Source organism: Patella vulgata, chromosome 9 (genome assembly GCF_932274485.2).
Source record: "Patella vulgata chromosome 9, xgPatVulg1.2, whole genome shotgun sequence".
NCBI classification, from domain to species: Eukaryota; Metazoa; Mollusca; class Gastropoda; family Patellidae; genus Patella; species Patella vulgata.
This window is the reverse complement of record NC_065887.2, coordinates 25,609,551-25,632,501: the sequence shown is the minus strand read 5'-3', so window position 1 is coordinate 25,632,501 and position 22,951 is coordinate 25,609,551. Positions and strand designations below refer to the sequence as shown.

The window sequence follows — 22,951 nt, the reverse complement described above, 5'->3', positions numbered from 1 at the left end:
TTGTTCCGGTTATCCATGATTCTTATCCTTCATACATTACAGAGAGAGAGAGAAATGGGGTTTAACGTCCACTCGACACAAACTAGGTCATTTCGGGACTAACATATGGTCTAATTATGTTTCAATAATTCGCTTCCGCGTAGGGGTCTTTAGCAGTGGGAGGAAACCCACGAGGTTGGACAGGCGGCCCTACTCCTTGGCACGTACAACCGGGGAATCGAAACCACACCAGTTGACTCAATGACAGACTTTATGGTACAGCACGCACATGCTAACCATTCAGCCATCCAATCCCCTCATACATTGCAGCTTTCATAATACATTTTAATGCACTATATAATAATGTATACCGCAGTATGACTCGTTAATCTCAGAAAATATATGTGCAGAGTTTTGAGTCATATATCGGACTTGTGCACTCAGTAATGTTATTTTGAGAGTTATCTACTGAGAAGTTGTTTATATACTGAGACATTGGGCATCGCTTGTGTATCATATATTTTCCAGCCATGCCTAAGAGGCCAATGTTGATTCTGGAGTTTGTAATGCAGCATAATATAGGATTGGTAGTTAACGCTTTTGACCTTTTGCCTTATCACTATCTTGTGGTACACAATATAAATCGTATGCTTCCAAAAGTTATGGACTTTTTTTTCAAATATTAGTGACCGCTTCCGAATCGGGCCATTTATAGTCTTCTCAAATTGTATACATGTATTCACTCAAGTCCCAACACATTTAAGGGTCAAATAAAAGTTATATTACCAAATCTGAGTACATTTTCATAATGACGGAATGGATATCTGTGAAACACGGTAAGGATCACCCTCAGATGATAAAGTTAAGAGTTAATCTGAAATTAGTCGATGGATTTTGATAAATAGTGACCTGCTTGTTAATTGTTGATATTTAGTCTACTTAAAGTTTGTTTAAACCCATTAAAGGGTTTGGAGCAGGCGAAAATTTGCTGTATCAAGGTGTGGTATCACCAAAACTATGGAATCGAACAATTGCATTCGATAAGTAACATTCATGTCAATAATAGTTATCAAACTTCTCTAATTTCTTTCAGACAAAGAACTTTATCATCTTAGGGTGATCCTTGCCACATTTCAGACAAATTCATTCAGCCATTATGAAAAAGAAGCAGATTTTGTATAAAATATCTTCTATTTGACCTTAAAATGTGTCTATACCATTTTAAAAGACTATTAATGCCCCAAGTCCGATGCGCTCAATATTATTCGAAAAGAAAACTATTCAGTGACTAGGAAGTATACAATTTGTAGGTTGTACCACGCGTATGCCACTAGATCGCAAAAGCTTTATGCAAAAGGTCAAAAGAGCTTACTATCAACTCGACATTATGCTGCATTACAGACTCCGGAATCCACTATCGCCTCTTAGGAATGGCCGGAAAGTAGTGAATAGGAAGATGTGGTCTATATGACAAAAACTCGATGCTCTATGTCCAAGGGTTTAAAACAACTTGTCAGTCGATATCTCCCAAAATAAAAATACTTCTCATTATGAGGCCGCAAGTCCGAAAGATCACTCAAAATAGTAAAAATACGCAGACTCGCCAAAAATGTTTTCGGAGAGTCACAGTGCGGAATACATGATATATGCTATCTCCTTTCAAATTAGTTCGATCAGCTTGGAAATGGCATATTCGTGCCCCCCCCCCCCCCACACACACACAAGCTCGTAAACGTATGGTGGCTGATTGGTATGATGTCAGGATTCGTCCTTCATAAGGCGACAATCCGACATCACGACATTTTAACCCGACACTACGACAACCCGACATCACGACACCACGACATTTTAACCCGACAATACGACATTTCGTAATGTCCTAATGTTGCGGAAAAATGTCGTATTGTCGGGTTAAAATATCGTGATGTCGGGTTATCTTGGTGTCGTAATGTCGGTTTGTCGTGGTGTCGTGATGTCGGGTTGTCGTGGTGTCGGGTTATCGGCCAAATTTCTCTCACTACTATGATTATGTTCCCTAGGATTTTGCAGCGCGGGTTCTCCATGTCAGTAGTGCAGGACTATCACTCTGCATAGCGTATGCCTACTTTCAATAGTCCGATTGGTTCGGAAAAGTAGGAATATAAAGTGAGACGATAACTCGACACCACGACAACCCGACATCACGACACCACGACAACCCGACATTTTTACGCGACATTACGACATTTTTGATGTCGTAATGTCGTTAATGTCGGGTTGTCGTGGTGTCGGGTTAAATGTCGTGATGTCCGGTTGTCGCCTTAAGAAATGCGACACCACGACATCACGACAAGATACTAATCAGCCACCATAGAAACGACATATGACACGTCTATGTTGCTATTGGTATTGAAAGAATACTTTTCGATCCAATTGCACTCGCCATTTTGGATTTTGGCGGCCATATTGGATCAATCGTTTGTGAAATGAATCGGAAACTGTCTAAAATGGGCCGGGTGACAAACACAACCTATAAAATGATATATTACACGGATCATTTCGACAATAATGGTTGTCAAGGTCAATTTCAGACCATTTTTGGCCGCCATCTTGGATTTTCTACTCTTTTGGGAGTTATCCCGTAGATTTCAGAGGTAACAAACTACAAATATCTTCACTAGTGTCCCTTCTATCAGAAACCATTGTCAAACCCCGAAAAATGGTCACGGATCTGGATGTTGTGACCCGACTTACTTGGATAAAGATAGGTTACCCGGCAACGAAACATACGCCCATAGCAGCTAAATCGTCCGTGCAGTCAACATGACTTGTCGCATATTTTTACTTTTGTTGGTAATGAAACATTTATAATACACTGAAATCTGATTAAGAGTAACAACTCATTAAGTAATTATCAGGAAATCATTAGAATTTGTTCGGCCCATGCTAACGTTTAGTATACAAAACATTTAATACCATATGGATTTAGCTGTTCAAAAATCATGTGTATCAATCTAAAGTCAATCGAAACGATTATATAGGCGTAAGCACAGTGTATAAAAATAAAATCAATCAGATGATAAATATGGTCTCTAAAGCATCCACAAGATTTTTCAAAGTGATCAAGGGTCATAACTCTGGCAGTAATTACTGGAAATCGGTGAAAATCAATAGGCTTTTTCGTCTCGTGACCTTTAACACTGTGTACAAATTTAAAGTCAATCGGATATTAACTTTAGCCTCAAGAGCGTCCACAAGATTTTTCAAAGTGATCAAGGGCCATAAATCTGGCAGTAATTATCGGAAATCATTGAAAATCAATAGGTTTCTCCGTCTGATGACATTAAACACTGTGTATAAATTTAAGGTCAATCGGATATTAACTTTAGCCTATAGAGCTCCACAAGATATTTCAAAGTGATCAAGGGCCATAACTCTGGCAGTAACTTTCAGAAATCGGTGAACAACAATAGGCTTCTTCGTCTCATGACCTTAAACACTGTGTATAAATTTAAAGTCAATCGGATATTAACTTTAGCCTCTAGAGCGTCCACAAGCAATTGTTGATGCCGGACGGACGGATGGCGGCCGCGACAATATACGACCGCATTTCAATGTTGGCGTATAAAAAAGGCTCCGCATTCAACCGGTTTGCAGATAACATCGGTAATAAGGACATCACCCTTAAATATCCAGGAGTGGTTTGCATGCGACGTGAGATAACTCTTGAAACTAATATGATATACATGTATATTTAAAAGATAAGAAACGAAGCAAATTCTACAAGAGCAAAAAACAGATGATGATGTGATAAAATACATTATCTGTTTATAATAAAATTAGAATTATACATAACACAAATAAATAACAGTTTTCTGTAATATTTTATCTTCATAACTTTTATCTCAAAAAAGGTATCCTATAAAAAACATTTATTTTTCATAGGGTTATAATTAATGTTGCTCAGTAGTCCCTATTGCATCATCATGGATTCGTAATAAGGATCTTCTGTGCCGTTTCTACAAATATTCACATTCAATTTCGAAATAGTCAGCCTCCTTTTGTTATTCTAATAATCTGTATAATTTGGAAATACTGAGCCTACTGGACTATTTGTACAAACTAAGTAGAAATAGATGGATGGACAATTTCGGTCAACTTTGCGTAATGGTTTGACTAGTAATGCAAATATCGAACTTTTAGGCCATTTTACTTTTGCGCATGATGACCCCTTTTGTTAGGATGGTACCAAGAAGACGGGATATTTAATATACAAATGGGGATATGATGTAAATGTCTACCATTGGTGCCATATATACAATCGTAACATCGATTCCTTATCTTCAAAATGATATAACCTCGATACCCATCAATCAATAACAATATCAAATGCTATAGGATGCTTATATTAACCGGTATTCTTAACACAAGCCCCATAGATATGTATTGATATAATTCACATCTCAATTAGGAGATATGTAATAAGGTAATGTCATTGACGATAACAAATTTTGTTACCATACATGAACTAGTCGATACACAAAAACCAAAACTTGATAAATTTACCATTTCTTGGTTTGTTCAATGCAACGTTTCAATAATTACTTGAAAAAGATATGTGTAAAATGATTAAAACGTTGACTGGAATAAACTAAGAATTCGTAAATCTAAGAGGATTAGATGGGGTTTTATTTATTAATATCTATATTCATATGCTATTTAAAGACAATTGTAAGTACAGTTCTTTAGAAGCAATCGCCATGAGTTTGTTTTTTTGTAAAGCCCGGTATTCAAACTGAGTATTATTATATTTATGTATCGTATTCAATAATTCTTGTCTAAAGCCTACTCGCCCACGTTTATGTGCTTTTTTTCCGTTTCTTCAGCCCCAACCCACTCTTCATATCCTGAAAAGACCTTAGCACAAAATAATTAGTTAAACAGAATAATGACATACAGCTAGACTCCTTTGTACCATCACCATTTCAGAATATGATGCATATAACGTGTTTATTATTTTTAGTTTTCAGTTACTTACTTGTTGAGTCGACACCATCAAGTCCATGTGGGCAAGGTATAATAGAGAAGGTACCAGCTATGGATCTTGGCCAGCATGAGAAGTCATCCCATGTGCTGTTGCAATAATTTACACCTGTACCTGGAAATAGAGAGAAAGGAAATTGTCGTTAGCAAATGTGAGAAATATAAAGTTTTATTGTAAAGATTTGCTTACAATTTCCTACATCACTTAGAGCTTCCCCCGTGTCAAACGGATTCTGAAGGCTTCCTTTGTCAAAGTGCCTCGGAATGTCAACCCATATCAATAAAACTAACCATAAACAAATTTATAATACAAATTCGTTAACTATGTGAATTCTTCAATTGAGAAAATGTGTCAGGTGTAACAGAAAAGCAAGAATACTCTGCTTCGTACATACCACCGGTATAGTTATCTTGATAAATGCTTTAATAATTTGGACCTGGGTTTTAGAAGCCAGGGGCTACTGTGTGGAAAATAACACATAGTGAACAATTGTTTAAGGTAATCCTTGAATCTGGAGTTTATAATTCCTAATCAGACCAAACCGGTTCCTCGGCTCGCTAAATTTCTGTTAAAAGTATTCATAGCTTAGTTTTCATTGCCTTATCATAATTAACAAGCGCCGCATTATTAATCCACAAAATATAATCAATGTTTAAAGGCGAACCACCATCATTAATTAACCCCTTTCAATAGATCTGATCTAGATAAAGCAGGGCAAGAGAACTAATAACGACAAAGGGAACAGTGGGTTATCAGGGACAGATTGAATTCGCTAATCAAATCAGGTGAACCGTCACAAAATCCACCATATAATTGGATCGATTAAATCGGGGCCATACTTGGACCATCGACGACCAGCCTATATAATGTGTCTGGAATACTAAAAACTAATATGTCACAGACACGTTGGTAGTGTCCGATTATGTGATTAGGAATAACTTTAAAAGTTTAAGGAAGTACATTTCAATGAAATGTATTGATCCTCCCACTGCTAAAGACCCCTACGCGCAAGCGAATTATTGAAATAAAATTGAACCATGTGTTAGTCCCGAAATGACCTAGTTTGTGTCGAGTGGACGTTAAACCCCATTTATCTCTCTATCTCTCTCTCTCTCTTAATATTCGAAATTAAAAACAAGAATTAGAAATCAATATTGATTGGCCCATTTCAATCAATATTAAAATAATATAAATAAAATAAAACCAAGTACGAACAATCCAAACCATAAGACAGAATTCGAAGTCCTAAAAAACGTTAAAGGCAAAATAGTGTATTCAAGCAAAATAGTGTAATCAGCAAATGGACTGCTCCTCGTGTACAAAATACACGACAAACAGTGGTAACAGGTGTCCGGAAGAGTAAGCTTACCCTGCCTGGCGCCACACCCGCCATAGCTGCATGCAAACTATTAGGCGAAATGTCGGTAAAATAGCGTGATTGGCCATTGAACTATCGGTATGCAAAATGCACTCGATGAACTGCCTGCATCTGCCTATTGCCTATAAATTATTAGTTATACATTTATTTACCATCGGATGTGGTGGATACTACATGCACAAGACATTACATGATTACCTGGAGTTTTAGAACACATCATACCACTTGAAGGGAGCTCGTGAACTAAGCAAATGCCGGTGAAATAGCTTTTTTTGTGATAATTTTTTGTAAGTGAAGAAAGCACTCAAAATATCAGATATAATATAGTTTTAGTAAAACTTCTCTAAAGAAAATCTGGAGTAGGTGATAAGCATCATTAAATTTATGTACGAAACGCATTTTTCTGCTGCATTTGGCGCTTTTTAATGGCCTGTTGCAACAGAAGATAAATATTAACATTTAATTGTGTACAAATGAACGAGCAGGATTATGTGAAGTTTATGGAAAAAATGACATGTACATCATTTATTCTGGTAATTAAGTAACTAGCAATGCCATTTATTTAAGTTATCTGAATGTTAAAGAGCTAAGTAAAAACACCTTTGGCTAAAGGCAGTATTCTGAATAATAGATACACATTTCTTAACTTAAAGTATAGTTTTGTAAGTCAAGAGTTCCGTTTATAAAACTCTTGAAAGTATATACGGGGTTCATTTTGACACGCGAATTTTGATGTTTAGAACTAACATAAATTTTTGATTTATATGCTTTATTCTATGTAACGGTAGAAAAACCCAAGAGTAGTTCCCTCCCCAATCCATAACTGCATACTTGTACGGATTGTAGTAGTAGGATGATGGTTGTGCGATGTTGACATTGAAAATGATAATGACAACATTCACCATCACCAAAATAATATCGTTATTTTAATACAGATTGTTCATTTTGCATATAAATGGTTACTTGTACTGCCAATGTGCTTACAGTGTGTACACAATATTTTTGTCGGTCCTATAATATATATTACTGACACATTTGGACTGGACTATTTTTAATTTTCATTAACGACTGGGTGACATTTATACGTCCCGCATAATCATTTAAAATCCGTACCTGCACGAAAGCCGATTTAATTAATTTGTTCAACCTATGAGGAATCGGTATTCTTGTCACGATACAACGAATATTAACCTTTCTCGTAGCAAATTATGAAATTATTATTCAATGCTTTTAAACCATATAAGGCCAACCAAAATAATACAATGTTATTGTCTCTATAGTCACACGTAAATCTAGCTTGGGTATTTTAGGATAGCCAAATCGTTTGAATTTTTGAGGCACTTAAGGGGATATTGTGTTCATTTGCAACAATTTTTTACGGGCATAAAAGCTGTCTTGATGGACTATTAATACCAAAATAAAAGCACGTCAAACCTTAGCATTTATATATCTTTCATCCTGACTTTTATCCAAGGTTGTCATCGGGGTTTATTTATCAATATATGATCACGATCCCAGCTTCTTTATATTCGGGGTGACTTTTACTAATTCCACAGGCTGTTACAGTAACAAAATTTAATAACGTCACGCCACTCAGTCAGCAGACGACTGTCTTTCGAGACAGTCTACATTTCCTATTTGCTGCTTTGTATTCAGTTTTGTTTTTGTTTTTGTGACGAATGGAACATGACTGTGCCCTGTGCGTATTGAATACTGAAACGTTTCTCTATTGATTTTTAGAGCATTTAGGTTTAGACTACTATTTTATACTTTTCACCGATGTGGTTACTTGTATAGTTGAATTTTACTACACATGCTTACATTCGTATTTCGTGTAGCATATAGCAGATCATGACTCATGCTGGCATTACACTATGGTTTCTTTGGGTTGTATTCCTGATTGTTTTCAAATTCGAGTGAAATCTGTGTCACTACAGACCCGGGATTGTACAGCGCAGTGGACGCTTACGGATAGCCCCCCCCCCCCCCCGATCCATTCACTTTTTTTAATTGATTGTTTGTTTGTGTTTTCCTAAGTATGATGTCTTGTCCATGTATTTGTTTTTGTGTAAATTTTGTGTGGTGCAGTCCCCCTGCACTTACTATTATATCCATTTAACAAACACGACATAACCCCCATTATCAAAATTAAGTGTGTTTCTATCAATTTGTTAGGAATGAAAGGAACCTTAAAGAAATGAAATGACATGAGGTTTTACGTCCCACTTTTTCCTGTACCGACTCTGCTAATGAAGACGGGTGACGGACAGACACGGACCAAGGAACCCATGTTAAGCTAGGGGGTAATTATTTATGAATTTGTATGTATATTTACAAGACAGGAAACAAGTCCTTTCAGTTCGAATTTATAAAAGTCATTAGTTTCATTAAAGGATCTTCTTTCATAAATACAGGTTAACAAATCACTTTGAAATATAATTGTAGTCTTTGGACTAGAACAATACTTTTATTTCTCTCTATTTTACATTATTGTGTCAATTTCAAGATGTCCTTCAAAAGAAATGCATAGTTTAATTATATATTTACAGGCAAGATAAATGACACCCAATGCCACTGGAATTAATATGAGACAAAGAATGACAAAAGAAGTATATACGCGTTGTTTAATCAACGTGGTAATTATTGAGGAATGTGTCACAATATTGCAAGGTGTTATTTTCAAGTTAAACACGCAATGTGTAAGTCGTATTTAGCAACCTATTGTGTTTAGAAACGGAAACGCGTCTGAATCCTGAATAATCATGACCAACAACTAATACAGTTCGCATGTATGATATCAATGGGTAATAATGCATTTTCCTTTTTATCATTTTTTGGAGGGGGGGGGGTATCTTGGGGTTTGTTTATTTGGGGAATAAGACGCCCAACAGATGTAAAGAAGCGAGTATACCACGATGCACTAGCCCGGGACGCTTACTGCTGCATGACCGCTTGATTTGATGCTTTTGTTGTTTATTGCTTGCAATGTCTGTGTGTCCGCGGGTTTGTCTTATGGATCTTGTTTATGTGTGGTACCGTTGTCCTATATTTATTGCCTAATGTGACATCTTACAAAAAATTGTTTACCTTATACCAGATTTCTTGTTCAACCTTGAGAAATTTTAAATAACAAATCCTGTGGCTACCATTAATAATAAAATTAATCTAAAAAACTCATTCAGTTCCGAAAGTTTAATCAAACATGGTCTGCATAAATACTCCAGACTAATCTAAGACACAAATTAATTTGTAGTTGGTTGCCTGAAATTGACAACACAATAAAATGCATGCAGATGCAATTATAGACGGAAGTGTGCTCAATGAAATAGAACGCAAGACGCGAAAGAGAAATAAAAGAATGAATAAAAGCATATGGTTGGTAAAGTCCATCGAGTAATCTAAATGTTAATGGAGGTCACTAGTTTTATCTAGCTATATTCACTATGTCTGTTGGTAATCAGTCTCTTCATCTCCGTTTTCTGATTACTGCAGATCACCATCAAATCGACAACATCCCCATTTACATATCTCACGCTTCTAACCTTGTAGTATCATATTATCTCAGATCAAGGTTTCTACCAGCTCTTGATCGAGTACTCTGATGTAAAGGTGATGACACGTTGTGTCGATATGGATTACACCCGAAATGAAAAGGTGTTAAACGACCTTCTTTTCTGTGCCAACTGGGATGATGAGGACGGGTATAGGTCCCACAGTGTGCTATGAGGGAAATCTTGTCAATACAGCGGAGTTTCGACCAACTCCAATTCCAATTTTAACATTTAGATTGGACCATTCGAATAGCTAGACGATGTCCCTTGCTTGCCAGGCTCTTCTTTCTGTTCCAATGACAAGGGTAAACCAGTCTCGGCCAACAGGAGGCAGACCACCATTAATTTCCCCATTGACTTCAATGTTAATTCTGGCCTCTTTGCCCACCTCCAACTTTTCCCCAAATTTTCGTTGGGCTGAATGCTTTTCACTACAGACAGAGGAACAAATGGTCATGTCTTTGCACTAAAATTTGTATGAGGTTGACCACCAAAATTTTGAGATACACAAACTTGAAGAAGCATACTAAAAACATGTAACTAGTTGCCGTACATATCGCCGTAGATAACCTGATAACCCTCTTATCCTTCCGCCTCAAAATCATGAATATTTACCAAAACCTGGCAGAAAATGTTAATTCAAACCCTCTTCGTCCATTCTAGACCAAAAGATCAACACAAATGGGCATGCAAAAGGGGAGAAAAGGGAGAGAGAGAGAATTGCTATAAATAGACGAACTACAATTCGTGGGTACCGAGATGATGAAATTTAATGGTGGTCTGCCTCCAACACCGACCTCCTTAGTGAGCCATGGCTATTCGATTACCACCAACATATTGTAAAGTTTATGTTACATTTTTGTAATTACTCGGTTTTGAGAAATGTAAGTGTCACCCGACTTAGAATGTTTCGTACATGACTTCTTTTACTATCTTCGTGTGCATAATATGTATAAACGAGTAGACATATTCAATATTTATATTAGCACTTAATGTAAATATTATAATTGTTATTTACATAAAACATTTGAGAATAAAATGTGTTAAATTCACACTATTGTAATTGATCAAACTTAAGCAAACAAATACACGCAACAACTTATTCCACTGCCAATTTAAAATACACTGGCGTGTGACGTTTCATTCAAGGAACTGGAGCGCAATTTCCTGGAGATTACCTTTCTGTGATTGGTCTCTTAACATTTCAAGCAGAGAAGACAATCGAATTCTTTGGCTAATTGTCACATAAACATCTTTTGGGAAAAGCTGTCTTTACGAGGCTAGAATTCAGTTTGTACTTCGATATTAAGCGTGGATTGCTTCTGGTTGAAAGTACGGAGTAACATATATATAATATGTTATTTTTGATATATAAGCAATAAATGAATAAGTATTGTGTATCGTCTCTGTGAGAGTTTCTCGATCAATGTTTTCGCTTTCGACAGTCACTCATAATTCTGTAATAATTTAGTCTGTGGGGAGTTTGACCTTCTACGAGGTTAAGTTGCCTGGCAATGGAATTTGCCTTTCTCGTCATGCAAGTAATATTGTCAAGACTTGTATAATAAAGACATAAATGTGTCCAGACATGGCGCATTACTATAGAACACATTCTGGAGAGACAGTGTGATGTAGTCATGTTAATTTAATAGATAAGACGGGAGAACAGCATATCAAAAATAGCCCGAACAAATGATATATTTCCAGGCAACTTATACATTTGGAACTGAGAAAATCGTTGCCAAAGAACGCTCGTCTATGAAACAAAATTAAGATTTTCCTGGGTGAGGTAACTCGCTTCAAATGTTCGCTGATTCGTCAACCAGACAAAATTGGTTTCACCGAAATAATCCACCAATTTTATGCCCAAAACATATGCTAATTATATGTCCTTTCAAATAAACATTTTGATTAAAACAAACGGAATACATCTACAGTGTACGCACGTTCCTATGGAAACGTTTACAAAAAGATCCCTAAAGTCACAAAACGCGAAGAATGTATCATTATTTTCTCTTGAACAACAGGAATGTTATTACCAGAAGAATGAAAAGTAATATAAATATCATTATTACAATAAGAAAAACGCTTTATTGCAATAACAAGTCATTACAAAATAAAGTATGCTTTCCTTTTCCTTCTTTATGTGCCGAATGACAAAAATGATTGCATTCCGTGTTGGAAATGCTTTTTTGCAGATGCTTAAAATTGGATTGCCATTTAAAGTCTGGTAACGACCACCTGCCAGAAAATAAGTGTATCTTTTTTTTCTATGCTGGATAATAAATTGTATTCTAAAAAAATAATTTATCAACAAAAATCATTGGTAAGCATGTTTACCATAAAAAGTAAAATGCCGATTCATTTAAATATAATTACGAAGTTTCCAGACACTGCGACGCATGACGTTAAAGTAAAGCTACGACATGGTCTTCCTTGATTGTTGAAAATAAAACTCGGCAAACGACTTTAAACTTGAGAATGGCGAGAAATTGTTACGATTACACAATGGGTCGTTTCGTGTTGAGTTACTACTGCAAATATTACTCGCTGAGTATAAAAACCCTAACTCAACCCATTTGCATATAAATTACAGTGTAGCGAAGTCTGGACATTTAGAGAGAGAGAGAGAGAGAGTAACATATGGTTCACTGTCATTTGAATTATTCGCTTGCGTGTAGGGGTCTTTAGCAGTAGTGGAAACCAGAAGACCGGGAGAAAACCCACGAGGCTGGGCAGGCGACCCTACTCCTTGTCACGCACAACCGGAGAATCGAAACCACGCCAGATGACATAAGATGGTGCCCGATTGGCTTTGAGTTAATGTTAGAGAGTAGGAATAGGCTATATAGTTCTCAGATGGCAAGGATTTTCTATTTTCGACGTACATCTCTTTATACGTTTCATTTTGTATAAATAAAACATTGCTAGCAAAGTGTTTCACAACTTCAAGAAAAGTTTAAATGAACATCAAGATGGATGCAAATAAAATGAAATGAAGTGAAATGGGTTTTAACTTCCTACTGTTGTGCTCCGAACTGGGCTTTTAAAGACGGGCATGTGCCAGTATGCTATGAGGGAAATTTTGTCCGGACAGTGGCACTACGGCCTATTCTCTTATATCTATTCCAACTGTCAAGGGATATTTTACGTGCAGGCCGATGTGTAAACGGGACCTCGATTTTTCGTCACATCCGAACGACTAGACAGCTGTCCTTTTCAGGCCCCCCGTCCTGCATCACTGACAAGGGGACACCACGCCGGAAAATCTGGATGAACCTTATCAGCCAATGCAGGGGTCGAACACCCAACCTCCAGGCTAGCGAGCCAGCGTCTTACCCACTTAGCCACGGTGATCCCCAGGATGCAAATATGTTAGCTACAATCAAACATATTTCTCATGGATCTGTTATAGCAAGATATATTAATATTTTAGAAATGTCCCCTTTAAAAAGCACAATACGAATGACATTAAAAAAATCGGCGCCCTTTACTCTGCATGCACTAAGACCCATGGCATGGATATTACAATCAAAGTATAAAATAACTGAAACTTCAGGCGATCAATTAAAACAACTTTTAAATAATAAATGTAATTTCAGAAATAATCTGCACCATATCATCAATAAACCTATTTGTTCCCTTTACCAGCTAGACTGTCAGATTTCCTTGCATTACGTATTTCATACTATTTAAATGGTATTCATTTCTATAAATTGTGTCGCCGGTCCTGTCTTAGATGACGGAGAATGAGTGATTAACGTGTCTACTTGTTTAAAAGATTTGTCTTAGAACGGCCCATTATTGTATTCTTTGGATGATAAAGTTATGTTATATAGGACACAGTTAAATGATAGATTATTATTAATGTCCCTTTTCTGTAGGATAACAGAAAGTGTATTTGTGTCAAACTGTCTATATGACTATCAATCATTAATTGGTCTGGGGTTAATAAATAGTCATCTTCACAGTCCCATGGTTTTTGCAGCATATATGGACTGCATTAACTGACTCTGTTACCAATGTCACTTGGCATAACCACAACACAATAGATCTAGGTCGCAAGGGCCCACAATTGTCTATTAAATGTGTATCTGCGAGAAAAAGTGACATGCTGAAGTGGTTCCATCCTGATGTCACTATAAAGGACTGTACAGGAAATAGTCATTTTAATGATAAAATTTTGGTTTTCACGTATGCATTTTATTACCCTTTTTAAGCACAGGTTGCATTACGTGGTGCAATAGCAACCTTCTGGTTTTGACCCTGTCTGATAAAGCGAGTGGTCGACTTTCACCCCAGCACTAATTTGAATAAAATAATCAACACAAATTTTTGTGGACTTGTTTTAGGGAACCATATTCATATTGTTCCTATAGTACAGGAAAGATACACTGTAACCTTTTCTTTCACGGTCGCTAAGCACATAGTACCAATTGGCGTAAATTATACTTAAAATATACAACTTGAAAAATGCTCAAAATAATCCTTTGTGATACATTATTTTTCAAATTTAATTATAGAAAAACAATTTCTGACTATTATACGTTTTCATCATATTCATAGTCGTCATTTGTACCATTGTCGTGGTGTATATAAGTGTATATTTGTATTTATTGTATATTTGATATTTGTCGTATTGTCCCTTTAACATATTTGTTGTATTGCCCTTTTAAGGTTTCATTTTCAAAAAGGTCACCGAAAATGACTACAAAATGCTCAATTTCAGAGCATGTTTCCACTAATCATTTTGGGAAACATCCACGGATTTCTACAATACAGAAATGTGGAAGCTTAAATTTTAACGCAGCTTTGCGCCGAAGTCGGCGACGTTAAACAGTGTAGCATAGTGGCTACGGCTCTCGACCGCCGTCAGTCACACCTTCAGGGCCAGATTTAGAATAGGAGAGAACCTAGGCAATCCCCCACCCTCACGACTAGAGGAAAGTGGACAGGACCCGCGACATGGCCCTCGGGGCCCTGGGACAAGCAACTCCGCGAGGGGAGCGGGTCGGGGTTCTGTCCCCACGCGCTCGAAAATTTTGAAAGATACATGGTCTCAAGCGCCATTTTGGGATAACTTGGGGTCATTTTGCTAAAACATCGAAACTGATACTTAATAAAACAACATAATGGCATACCAAATACATGTACTACGTTTTAGTTTTACTTATGTAAAAATAATCAGATATACACTATTTTGACAGGAAATCTGAAGCAAGCAACAATGGAAAAACAAAAAAACGTGACCATCAACATCAAACGCCGAAATATCAAAAGAAGTTTTTTGCATCACATAAACTACTCGTTTTGTTTTTTTAATACTCCAAATCATGTTGAACTGGCTTCAAACGGAAGCGGCCCCCGGATACCCTGGTGGTGACGAGAGCCTCAAGCGGAAAAAGGACGGGCTGGCACCCCAAGGCGCGAAGGCCCGCGCAGGTGGCTTAAAGTGATTGATTCTAGATCCATTTTTTTACAATTCGAATAATACCCTCATTCAGAAATGTCGCCGATTTTCTTCTACTTTTTAAAAACATTACGCGGCACACCTCCGGGCCCTTGCAGGCTCCGGGATCCTAGACACGTGTCCCACCTGACCCCCATTTCACCAGCCCTGAAAGCGTGTTTTAAACACAATTGAGCAGGCCGATGATCATGACGCCGTTATCGACCGAGTGCGTGTAATAATGACTTTGTGTACATTGTACACCTTGGCTGAAGGCTCCTTAGATCTTTAGATCCGAGGCGTCGGCCTGCCAAGCCTATTGGTAAATCCTGCAATGTGCGCTTTAGAATTATTTCAGATGTGGATGAATATGGATATGTTTTGTTGAGATCATTTCATTGAGCACGTCAATAATCCAATGGAAGCTCATGGACAACTGAGAAAGCCAATTACCGTCACCGCCAGGTGGACCATGAACGATTACAGGCTTTTAAAGTATTTTTTGAAGACATTTTGATAAAACAGATACTTATGTATTTTAGGGCTGGTAGTAAACACCATATGTATGACAAGGAAAAATGTTAGATTTTTTATATCCTACCGTTAATTATTTCCTAAATAGCTGAATTGCGGGTTAATTTTATGGGTTATTGTTTCCTTTACCCAGTTTTTGTCAAGTCGATTCCGGTGAGTTTTTATTATTTGTATGAAAGTGTGAGAGGTTGCCTGTTCACGGGAGCATTAATTTTCTGAACCCACCCCATGAAAGAAGTAGCTATAGGACGTCAAACTTTGGGTGACGAAAAATGGGGAATTTAGATGGGCTTTGATATCCCAAATTATAAACAAAATTTGGTCAAAATCTGTGATTGAAGCCTTAGCACGTTCTGCATGGTGCTCTCGGGGACGCGCTCTTAAACCATCAATCGTGAATTGGTTTTAAGTAAATAAAACCCCATCTTCATAATCCAAAGGGGATTGCTACCTACGTATGATACCTTCGCTAAATTAGCCGGCGTTTTTGCATCAGGAAAGTTACAGTGATAGAGCGTATCAAAAGAAACAGCCCTCATGTTTCTATATTCTAGCAGACAGTGGATAATGGGATTGCGACCTACGTATGATACCTTCGCTAAATTAGCCGGCGTTTTTGCAGGCGGAAAGTTACAATGATAGAGCGTATCGAAAGAAACAGCCCTCATGTTTCTATATTCTAGCAGACAGTGGATAATGGGATTGCGACCTACGTGGATAACGGGTACAGTTACTCGGATCAACTTTTAAAAATGATTCTAGTATATATATATATATGTATATCTATTGTTAGAACATAGAAATAGGTGAACCATCCCCTGAACGACATACAAAATGCATTAATCATACCAATGACAAGACCTATTACAAATCGATGCATCTGGGTAAATAGAGCCGTTTATTCAAAACGTTTGATTTTCTCATAATTCTGATATAGATCTAACTGCAATCTTTCAAAGATATATTTCATTCCAGTGCGGGACAAAGTCACCTATACTATTGCAGCAAGGATGTATTTCGTAATACTTTGATGTGGTCCGCATGTTGAACTCGATCAGTTAATGCTGCTGCTTTAGAGGATACCTCTCATACCAATACACTATAAATTGCTATTTAGTCCATATAAAAGGTGTTCTTATTACATCCCCAAATTTAGTTTTATTTGTATTCGAAGATGTTCTTGTAAATGTTTCATTATTTCTCACAATTTCTCACTGAAAACAATCAATAGAGTAGTAGCCAATTAATCTTTTGGGGTATTTTTTAACTAAACTAGTAATTATCTGTACGTTGATTACTTTCGGCATTAATTAATATTTACATCTCAGTGACCAATTCAGTTGTCTAATTTTCCTCTATATATAGACTTAAAGATACACGAAAGTATTTATGTGGGTGTGTGGGTGAGGGTGTGTGTGTGTGTGTGGGGGGGTAACGTCCATTCGACACAAATTAGGTCATTTCGGGCGGCCCTACTCCTTGTCATATACAACCGAACCCACGCCAGTTGACTCAATGACAGACCTTATGATACAAAGCACGCGCTAACCATTCGGCCATCCAACCCTCTGCCCTGAAAAATACCTATGTCCGAGCACTAGGCAAATATATCAGGGTATCACTAACTGGCAATCCGGCGGCATATGGTCTTCCAGTTTGCTTGATGGAATGGTTAGGTGGTTTGGGGAACCTTGAGGGGTTTAAGCGTACAAAAGACTCAGCAATTAAACGGCGGAATAAGAAGTTGGCAGAAGATAATCCAAGAATTTACTGAGGCTTCAATATGTATGGCAATGGACAGTAAGTAACGACATATACATTCTAAAAATGGGCCCTCCCTCAATCAAGTTACATGACAAACATGGCTTCTAAAAATAACATTTTTGTATATGTTGTATTTCCTCGCGAATACAATGTTTTGAGAAGGATTTGAAACAAATTTTTGAACGATTGTTTGAATATGTTTTTAGTCCAAATATATCATCAAATCACCAAGTTTATACGCAGAAAGGCATCTTTTATATTTTTGTTATTCATCATAACTATCGCACATTAATAAATGGAAATGATAAAATAAAACTATTTTGAGTCATAAATGTTTGATCAGATGACTCCGAAAAGTTATGATGGACTTTTCATGTTCAACTTAAAACTCCCCTTTATAGATTAATCTTTTGAAACTTTATTTCCGTTCCTTAAATCATAACAAAAATATCACTGATTTTGTTCCACGTCGAATGTCAAAGCTCCTATCAGTTTAGATAATACTGAACGGTTGAAATTGTTTTCTAATTTGAGATTGGGTGTTGTTTCATCTTAAAAGAGGATATCAACAAACCTTTCATCTATCACCGTTCTTACTAATGATATCATTTTAATAGATTCTGGACACGATATAAATTACCAATGCGCTATATGAAATTATTCATTATCCAAATCGAATCACAAAAATATACCAAATTTCTTTATTAAGAGGCTCATTCTATAATTAACATAGAATTTGTGTATTATCAAATTAGCAACATATTACGTAGGGTCAAAGTCTAAGATAAACAATATCTTATAACATAAATACTTAACATAAATCACAAAACTTTGGCAAATTGTGACTATAACAATACCTAAATTTTCAAAAATATATATCTGAACTTGAATCTTTCATATTTTATTGTAGCATGAGCAACTTTATTTAAATTAATCCGACTACAACATAAATTAGGCAACATTACCATCATATTTAACCACAATAAATCGATGCTAATCGCTGAATCCTGAATGTCTAGTGATAAAACATCGTATATTACCTCTTTAAGTGGAATTAAACAGTAAATATTCTATTTTAGGCGATATTGGATTAGACCATTAATCATTTCATTTTATCGCGTTACTAATATAGTCCTGCTATTTACCCCTCTTTCGATTTATGTGTGTCAAGATATGTGGTAGAGATTGTCCAGTCCCCAGAAATATGGGAATATTTCGAGTCGGGTAACACAGAATTTACATTGGAGTCAATGAAAAGTCTTTGGTGGTCTGCATCCATTTGCTGCACGGGTTGTTAATAACATCAAAAAATGAAGCATCAGTGTTGTGTACAAGCTGCCTGTACTGATTACTAAAACACTTCAGTGTTGATAAACATAGCTATTAATATACCCACCTTCATCCACTATCATCAATGGTTTTGATACATCAAAGCTGTGACTGCCAAACTATTTATGTCCGTAAACTATAAATATCCCATTAATCGTAATTAGTTAATTGGTCTTGGCAATTAAACATGAATCCGTTCTTGCTGTTTATAAATGTTGATTCATTATTTATATAATATAACAGTATTATTTACATAATATAACAGTATTATTTACATTCTATCCGTATTGATAGCCTCGTTTGTCACGCAATTAGTTTTTTTCTGCAATATTCTGCTATGCACTGGTTAACTGGGCATAATAAAATCATGAGTCATGAGGTAACGTTATGTAACCATATTTGGTCCAATTTGGAGCTCTGTTTAAACCTGAATGATATTGTTACGCATTTAGCTATTGGTTGTTAATCTGACTATTGACCAGTCATAATTTGGAACAGAAATTTACTTCCTTTACAGCAGTGTTAAGTGGGATTAGCTCTAACCAAACGAAACACTGCGAGGAGTATGTCAGGGAATATACTATTTACATTATTTACAGTCAAACGTGATTACACCGTTCATTTATTTTCTGTTTTCTTTAATTAGGCTAGATTAAATATGCATTATGCATGATTTAGATAAAGAGCAGATCGTCCGTGTTATAAAAGTTTCAGAATAGATAATGAAAAAGAAATATATTCCAAATTTCAGACAAATCACTTCATTCTGAGCGAAGTTATAACTTTGGACGAATAGTGTACTAACGATTTTCATTGCTGGTCTCGGGGGTCCATTTTTAAATTATATTATTAAATGGCGGTCGTATGCTAATCCGTTCAATATCACAACCATCCGATGGTCTGGTGCAATAATTCTCAACCGGTGTGCCGCGGCACACAGAGATTTTCTTAAGTGTGCCGCGGAATTCTGAACGGCACACTAAGAAAATGAGAAAAATCACATGATCCCAATTGAGTCTGGTGTCTACTGTAGTATTTCTTTATTTAGTTCGAGTCATTCTATGTGTCCATGACTAGCATCTGTTTTTATTTAGCAAAATTCAAATATTTTTCATATTTATTTAACCAGGTGTGCCGCTATGTTTTCGTGTGTTCCAAGGTGTGTCGTTGGCCAAGAAAGGTTGAGAACCACTGGTCTAGGTGTGTGTGGGCTTGTCTAATAAATAATTTATATAACATTTGAGGTTAAAAAAAATGATGTGCAATAGGCAGATTTAGAGCTTACATAATCCATCTTTAACCAGCATTTTATTATAAAATGTGTCATGTTGATAAAAAAGAATGTGTCATCAGTTGTTCAAGACTGAGTAATTACATTACATAATTCTTAAACGACAACACTTCATATTGTCAATTAAGGACACGCATTTACATTGGCGTATTTGGAATATCACCTTAATTTCAGTTGGCCAATGAAGACCAGAATAATTATATAATATTATATACAAATTATTCTAGTAATCTCGGTTATTTTGTTGACCTCCAATTCGACAAAATCTAGGTTATGGCCTTATTTGAAGATTAGAAACCCACGAAGATCATTAGTCAAGAATTGGAATTCAGCCAAGCCAAAAGATCTTGTAATCAGATGAACATGCGCATACCGATTATAAACCAGTGCTTATATTATGTTTTTTATCATTTCATCAAGTTTCCCGCCAAAAATACAATAAGAGATTCCACAGCTGCTATTCATAGTTTTATAAGAATGGGAGAAAACGATCCGTAAAATGTATGTCAAACACGTGACATATGTACTAGTAACTGATGCTTTAATTAGTTTCAACTATGGGTAAAACAGACAAAGTCAGCTTGGTTATAGAAAGAGTTCTAATTGGGATACTCGATTGGATGTCACAGTTTTCAATTTCACCAATCAGGAGAACAATTAGTGACAATCGGAAAAACACGAGAATTCCGGGCGATATCGCATGCGTCAAGTTAATAAAATAAATGGTAGCCTAACCTATCATTCTAGCTAAAACCATTTGACTACAAGATTTTATTCACACATCTGTTATCGGGTTCTAGCAGGACTGTGACAGGAAACAATTTAGTGTCACTCGATCGCAATTCCATCAATTCTAGATTATCATTCGAGCAACCCCTTGATAGCTACAAACGATAGTGTAAAGCTGGTCGTCGATGGTACTGTGGGGGATGACTATCGGCAGAAAGTTGACTAGATGTACGGTAAATCCTAGCTGTGGAACAATGTATTCTATGGGATTTGAAAAATCCGGGTTAATTTTATACGCCCACATTTCAGTGTAGGCGCTTTATGTCGCCACAACGTCCGTCGAGTCTTCAACAATTGATTTTTGAACACGATAGCCATTGCAGATTTTAACTGTTGGGTTATTTTTCAAATTTGTTCTGAAAACCACGTGAAGCATTTGTGAGAAGCATTAGGTAGGTATGTGTGAGGATGAATCCTATTGATTTTCAAAGTTGGTGTGAACCATTGGGATCCGAAAGGCTGAACCCTGTGGATTGTTTTTAGCATTCTAGTCACTGTTCCATAAATATATATATTAAGTCTTGGGTAAAGCTTTCTTGAAGGCATAAATAAATGACCCATTCCGCAATCTGTATTCCTTTACAAACGTTATAATAGCATGTTCCCTTTAAGGTCTATTATACACGTACTTCATCGTGAGACCATTGATCACATTAAAGTACAATGTCCACAATCTGTTCGTTCAGTCGCGAGAATTTCCAAACCGCGTTTAATCCTTTTAATTACTTTCTGTTATTGTCCTTTGATGCAGACACGTCTTTCTTAAGCTTCAAAGATCTTTTGAAAAGATTTACTTACAAATCATGTGGACAGGATGAGGTCTGAAATTGTATAACAATTTTATTACTAATTATCCCAGGAAAATAAACCAATAGATTTAGCAACTGCTTTATAAGAAATTACAACAAAGAGTTTAGTTTTTGTTTTTCTCTCGCAGGAATACAAGAAGTAAATGGTCTATAAAAAGTGATTGTCAGATATATTAAATCAGTGTTGGCAATATGGTGATTTATTTACTTCAATTTACAAAACTAAAATTAGATTATCTAGACAGCGTATGCCAAAGTATGGAGCAATTGAGCCAGTTTCTCTTTGATTTACGATAATTTAAGTTCGAAGACAGGTGGAAGTGACAATGGTACAAAAAAGAGATCCCCTTGTGACAATAAATGGAGTTTTTATTAAGAAGAAAACTAGGTTTTTAGACAAGCTAATTTGCACTTGAGCTTCTAAAATATAACATCGTTTCTTACTTGATATACCGGAACTACCCTTTTCAGCAAGGAAGTGGGATAATTATATAATAACATACTAAGTGCAATTGGATTTCAGAAGGCTAAGGTGTCTCTTTGATTGTATCCTCGGGATACTATCATAACCATCGACCAAGTCTTTTATCTATGAGACGGTTCTACCTAGCACACTACTCCCACCGTTGCTTATATAATGAAGCAAACTTTCTTCGGTATAAGTATATTAAGTGCTATTAGTTCAGATTGTTCTTATGTATGGATTGATTATTTACAAGGCGACGTTTAATGGTAATATCGGCAGATATATTAAATATACGGTACTTTTAATTCGTAGTTCCAACAAAAATGCCCAAATTCAACAGAATAAGAAGAGTTTTAGTTCTAAGAAAATATACCCAATCAAAATGAGAAATATAATTTAGGTGTTTGGGTTTTTTTTATTTTTAATAATATGATTATTTTTTTTTTGTCTGGAGCTGGTCTGCCCTGCTCCCAAGGTCTAGGCCTTAAATTATCAGCCGTCATATCTTTGTATTTGGATGTTTAACTGGTTATGTTACCGCAGTATCTGTTTTAGTGAGGTACGGCTACGGCGATGTAGGCTATTCCTC

At 36.3% G+C, this 22,951-nt stretch overlaps 1 protein-coding gene across 1 annotated transcript in view; it reads right to left on the bottom strand.

Moving 5' to 3' along the window:
* LOC126831667 (corticotropin-releasing factor receptor 2) overlaps positions 1 to 22,951 on the bottom strand; it is a 79,621-nt gene that overhangs the window by 14,032 nt on the left and 42,638 nt on the right. The window contains exon 2 of the mRNA XM_050562286.2: positions 4,997 to 5,116. Coding sequence (XP_050418243.1) covers positions 4,997 to 5,116 — 120 coding nt within the window. The remainder of the gene's footprint in view (positions 1 to 4,996; positions 5,117 to 22,951) is intronic.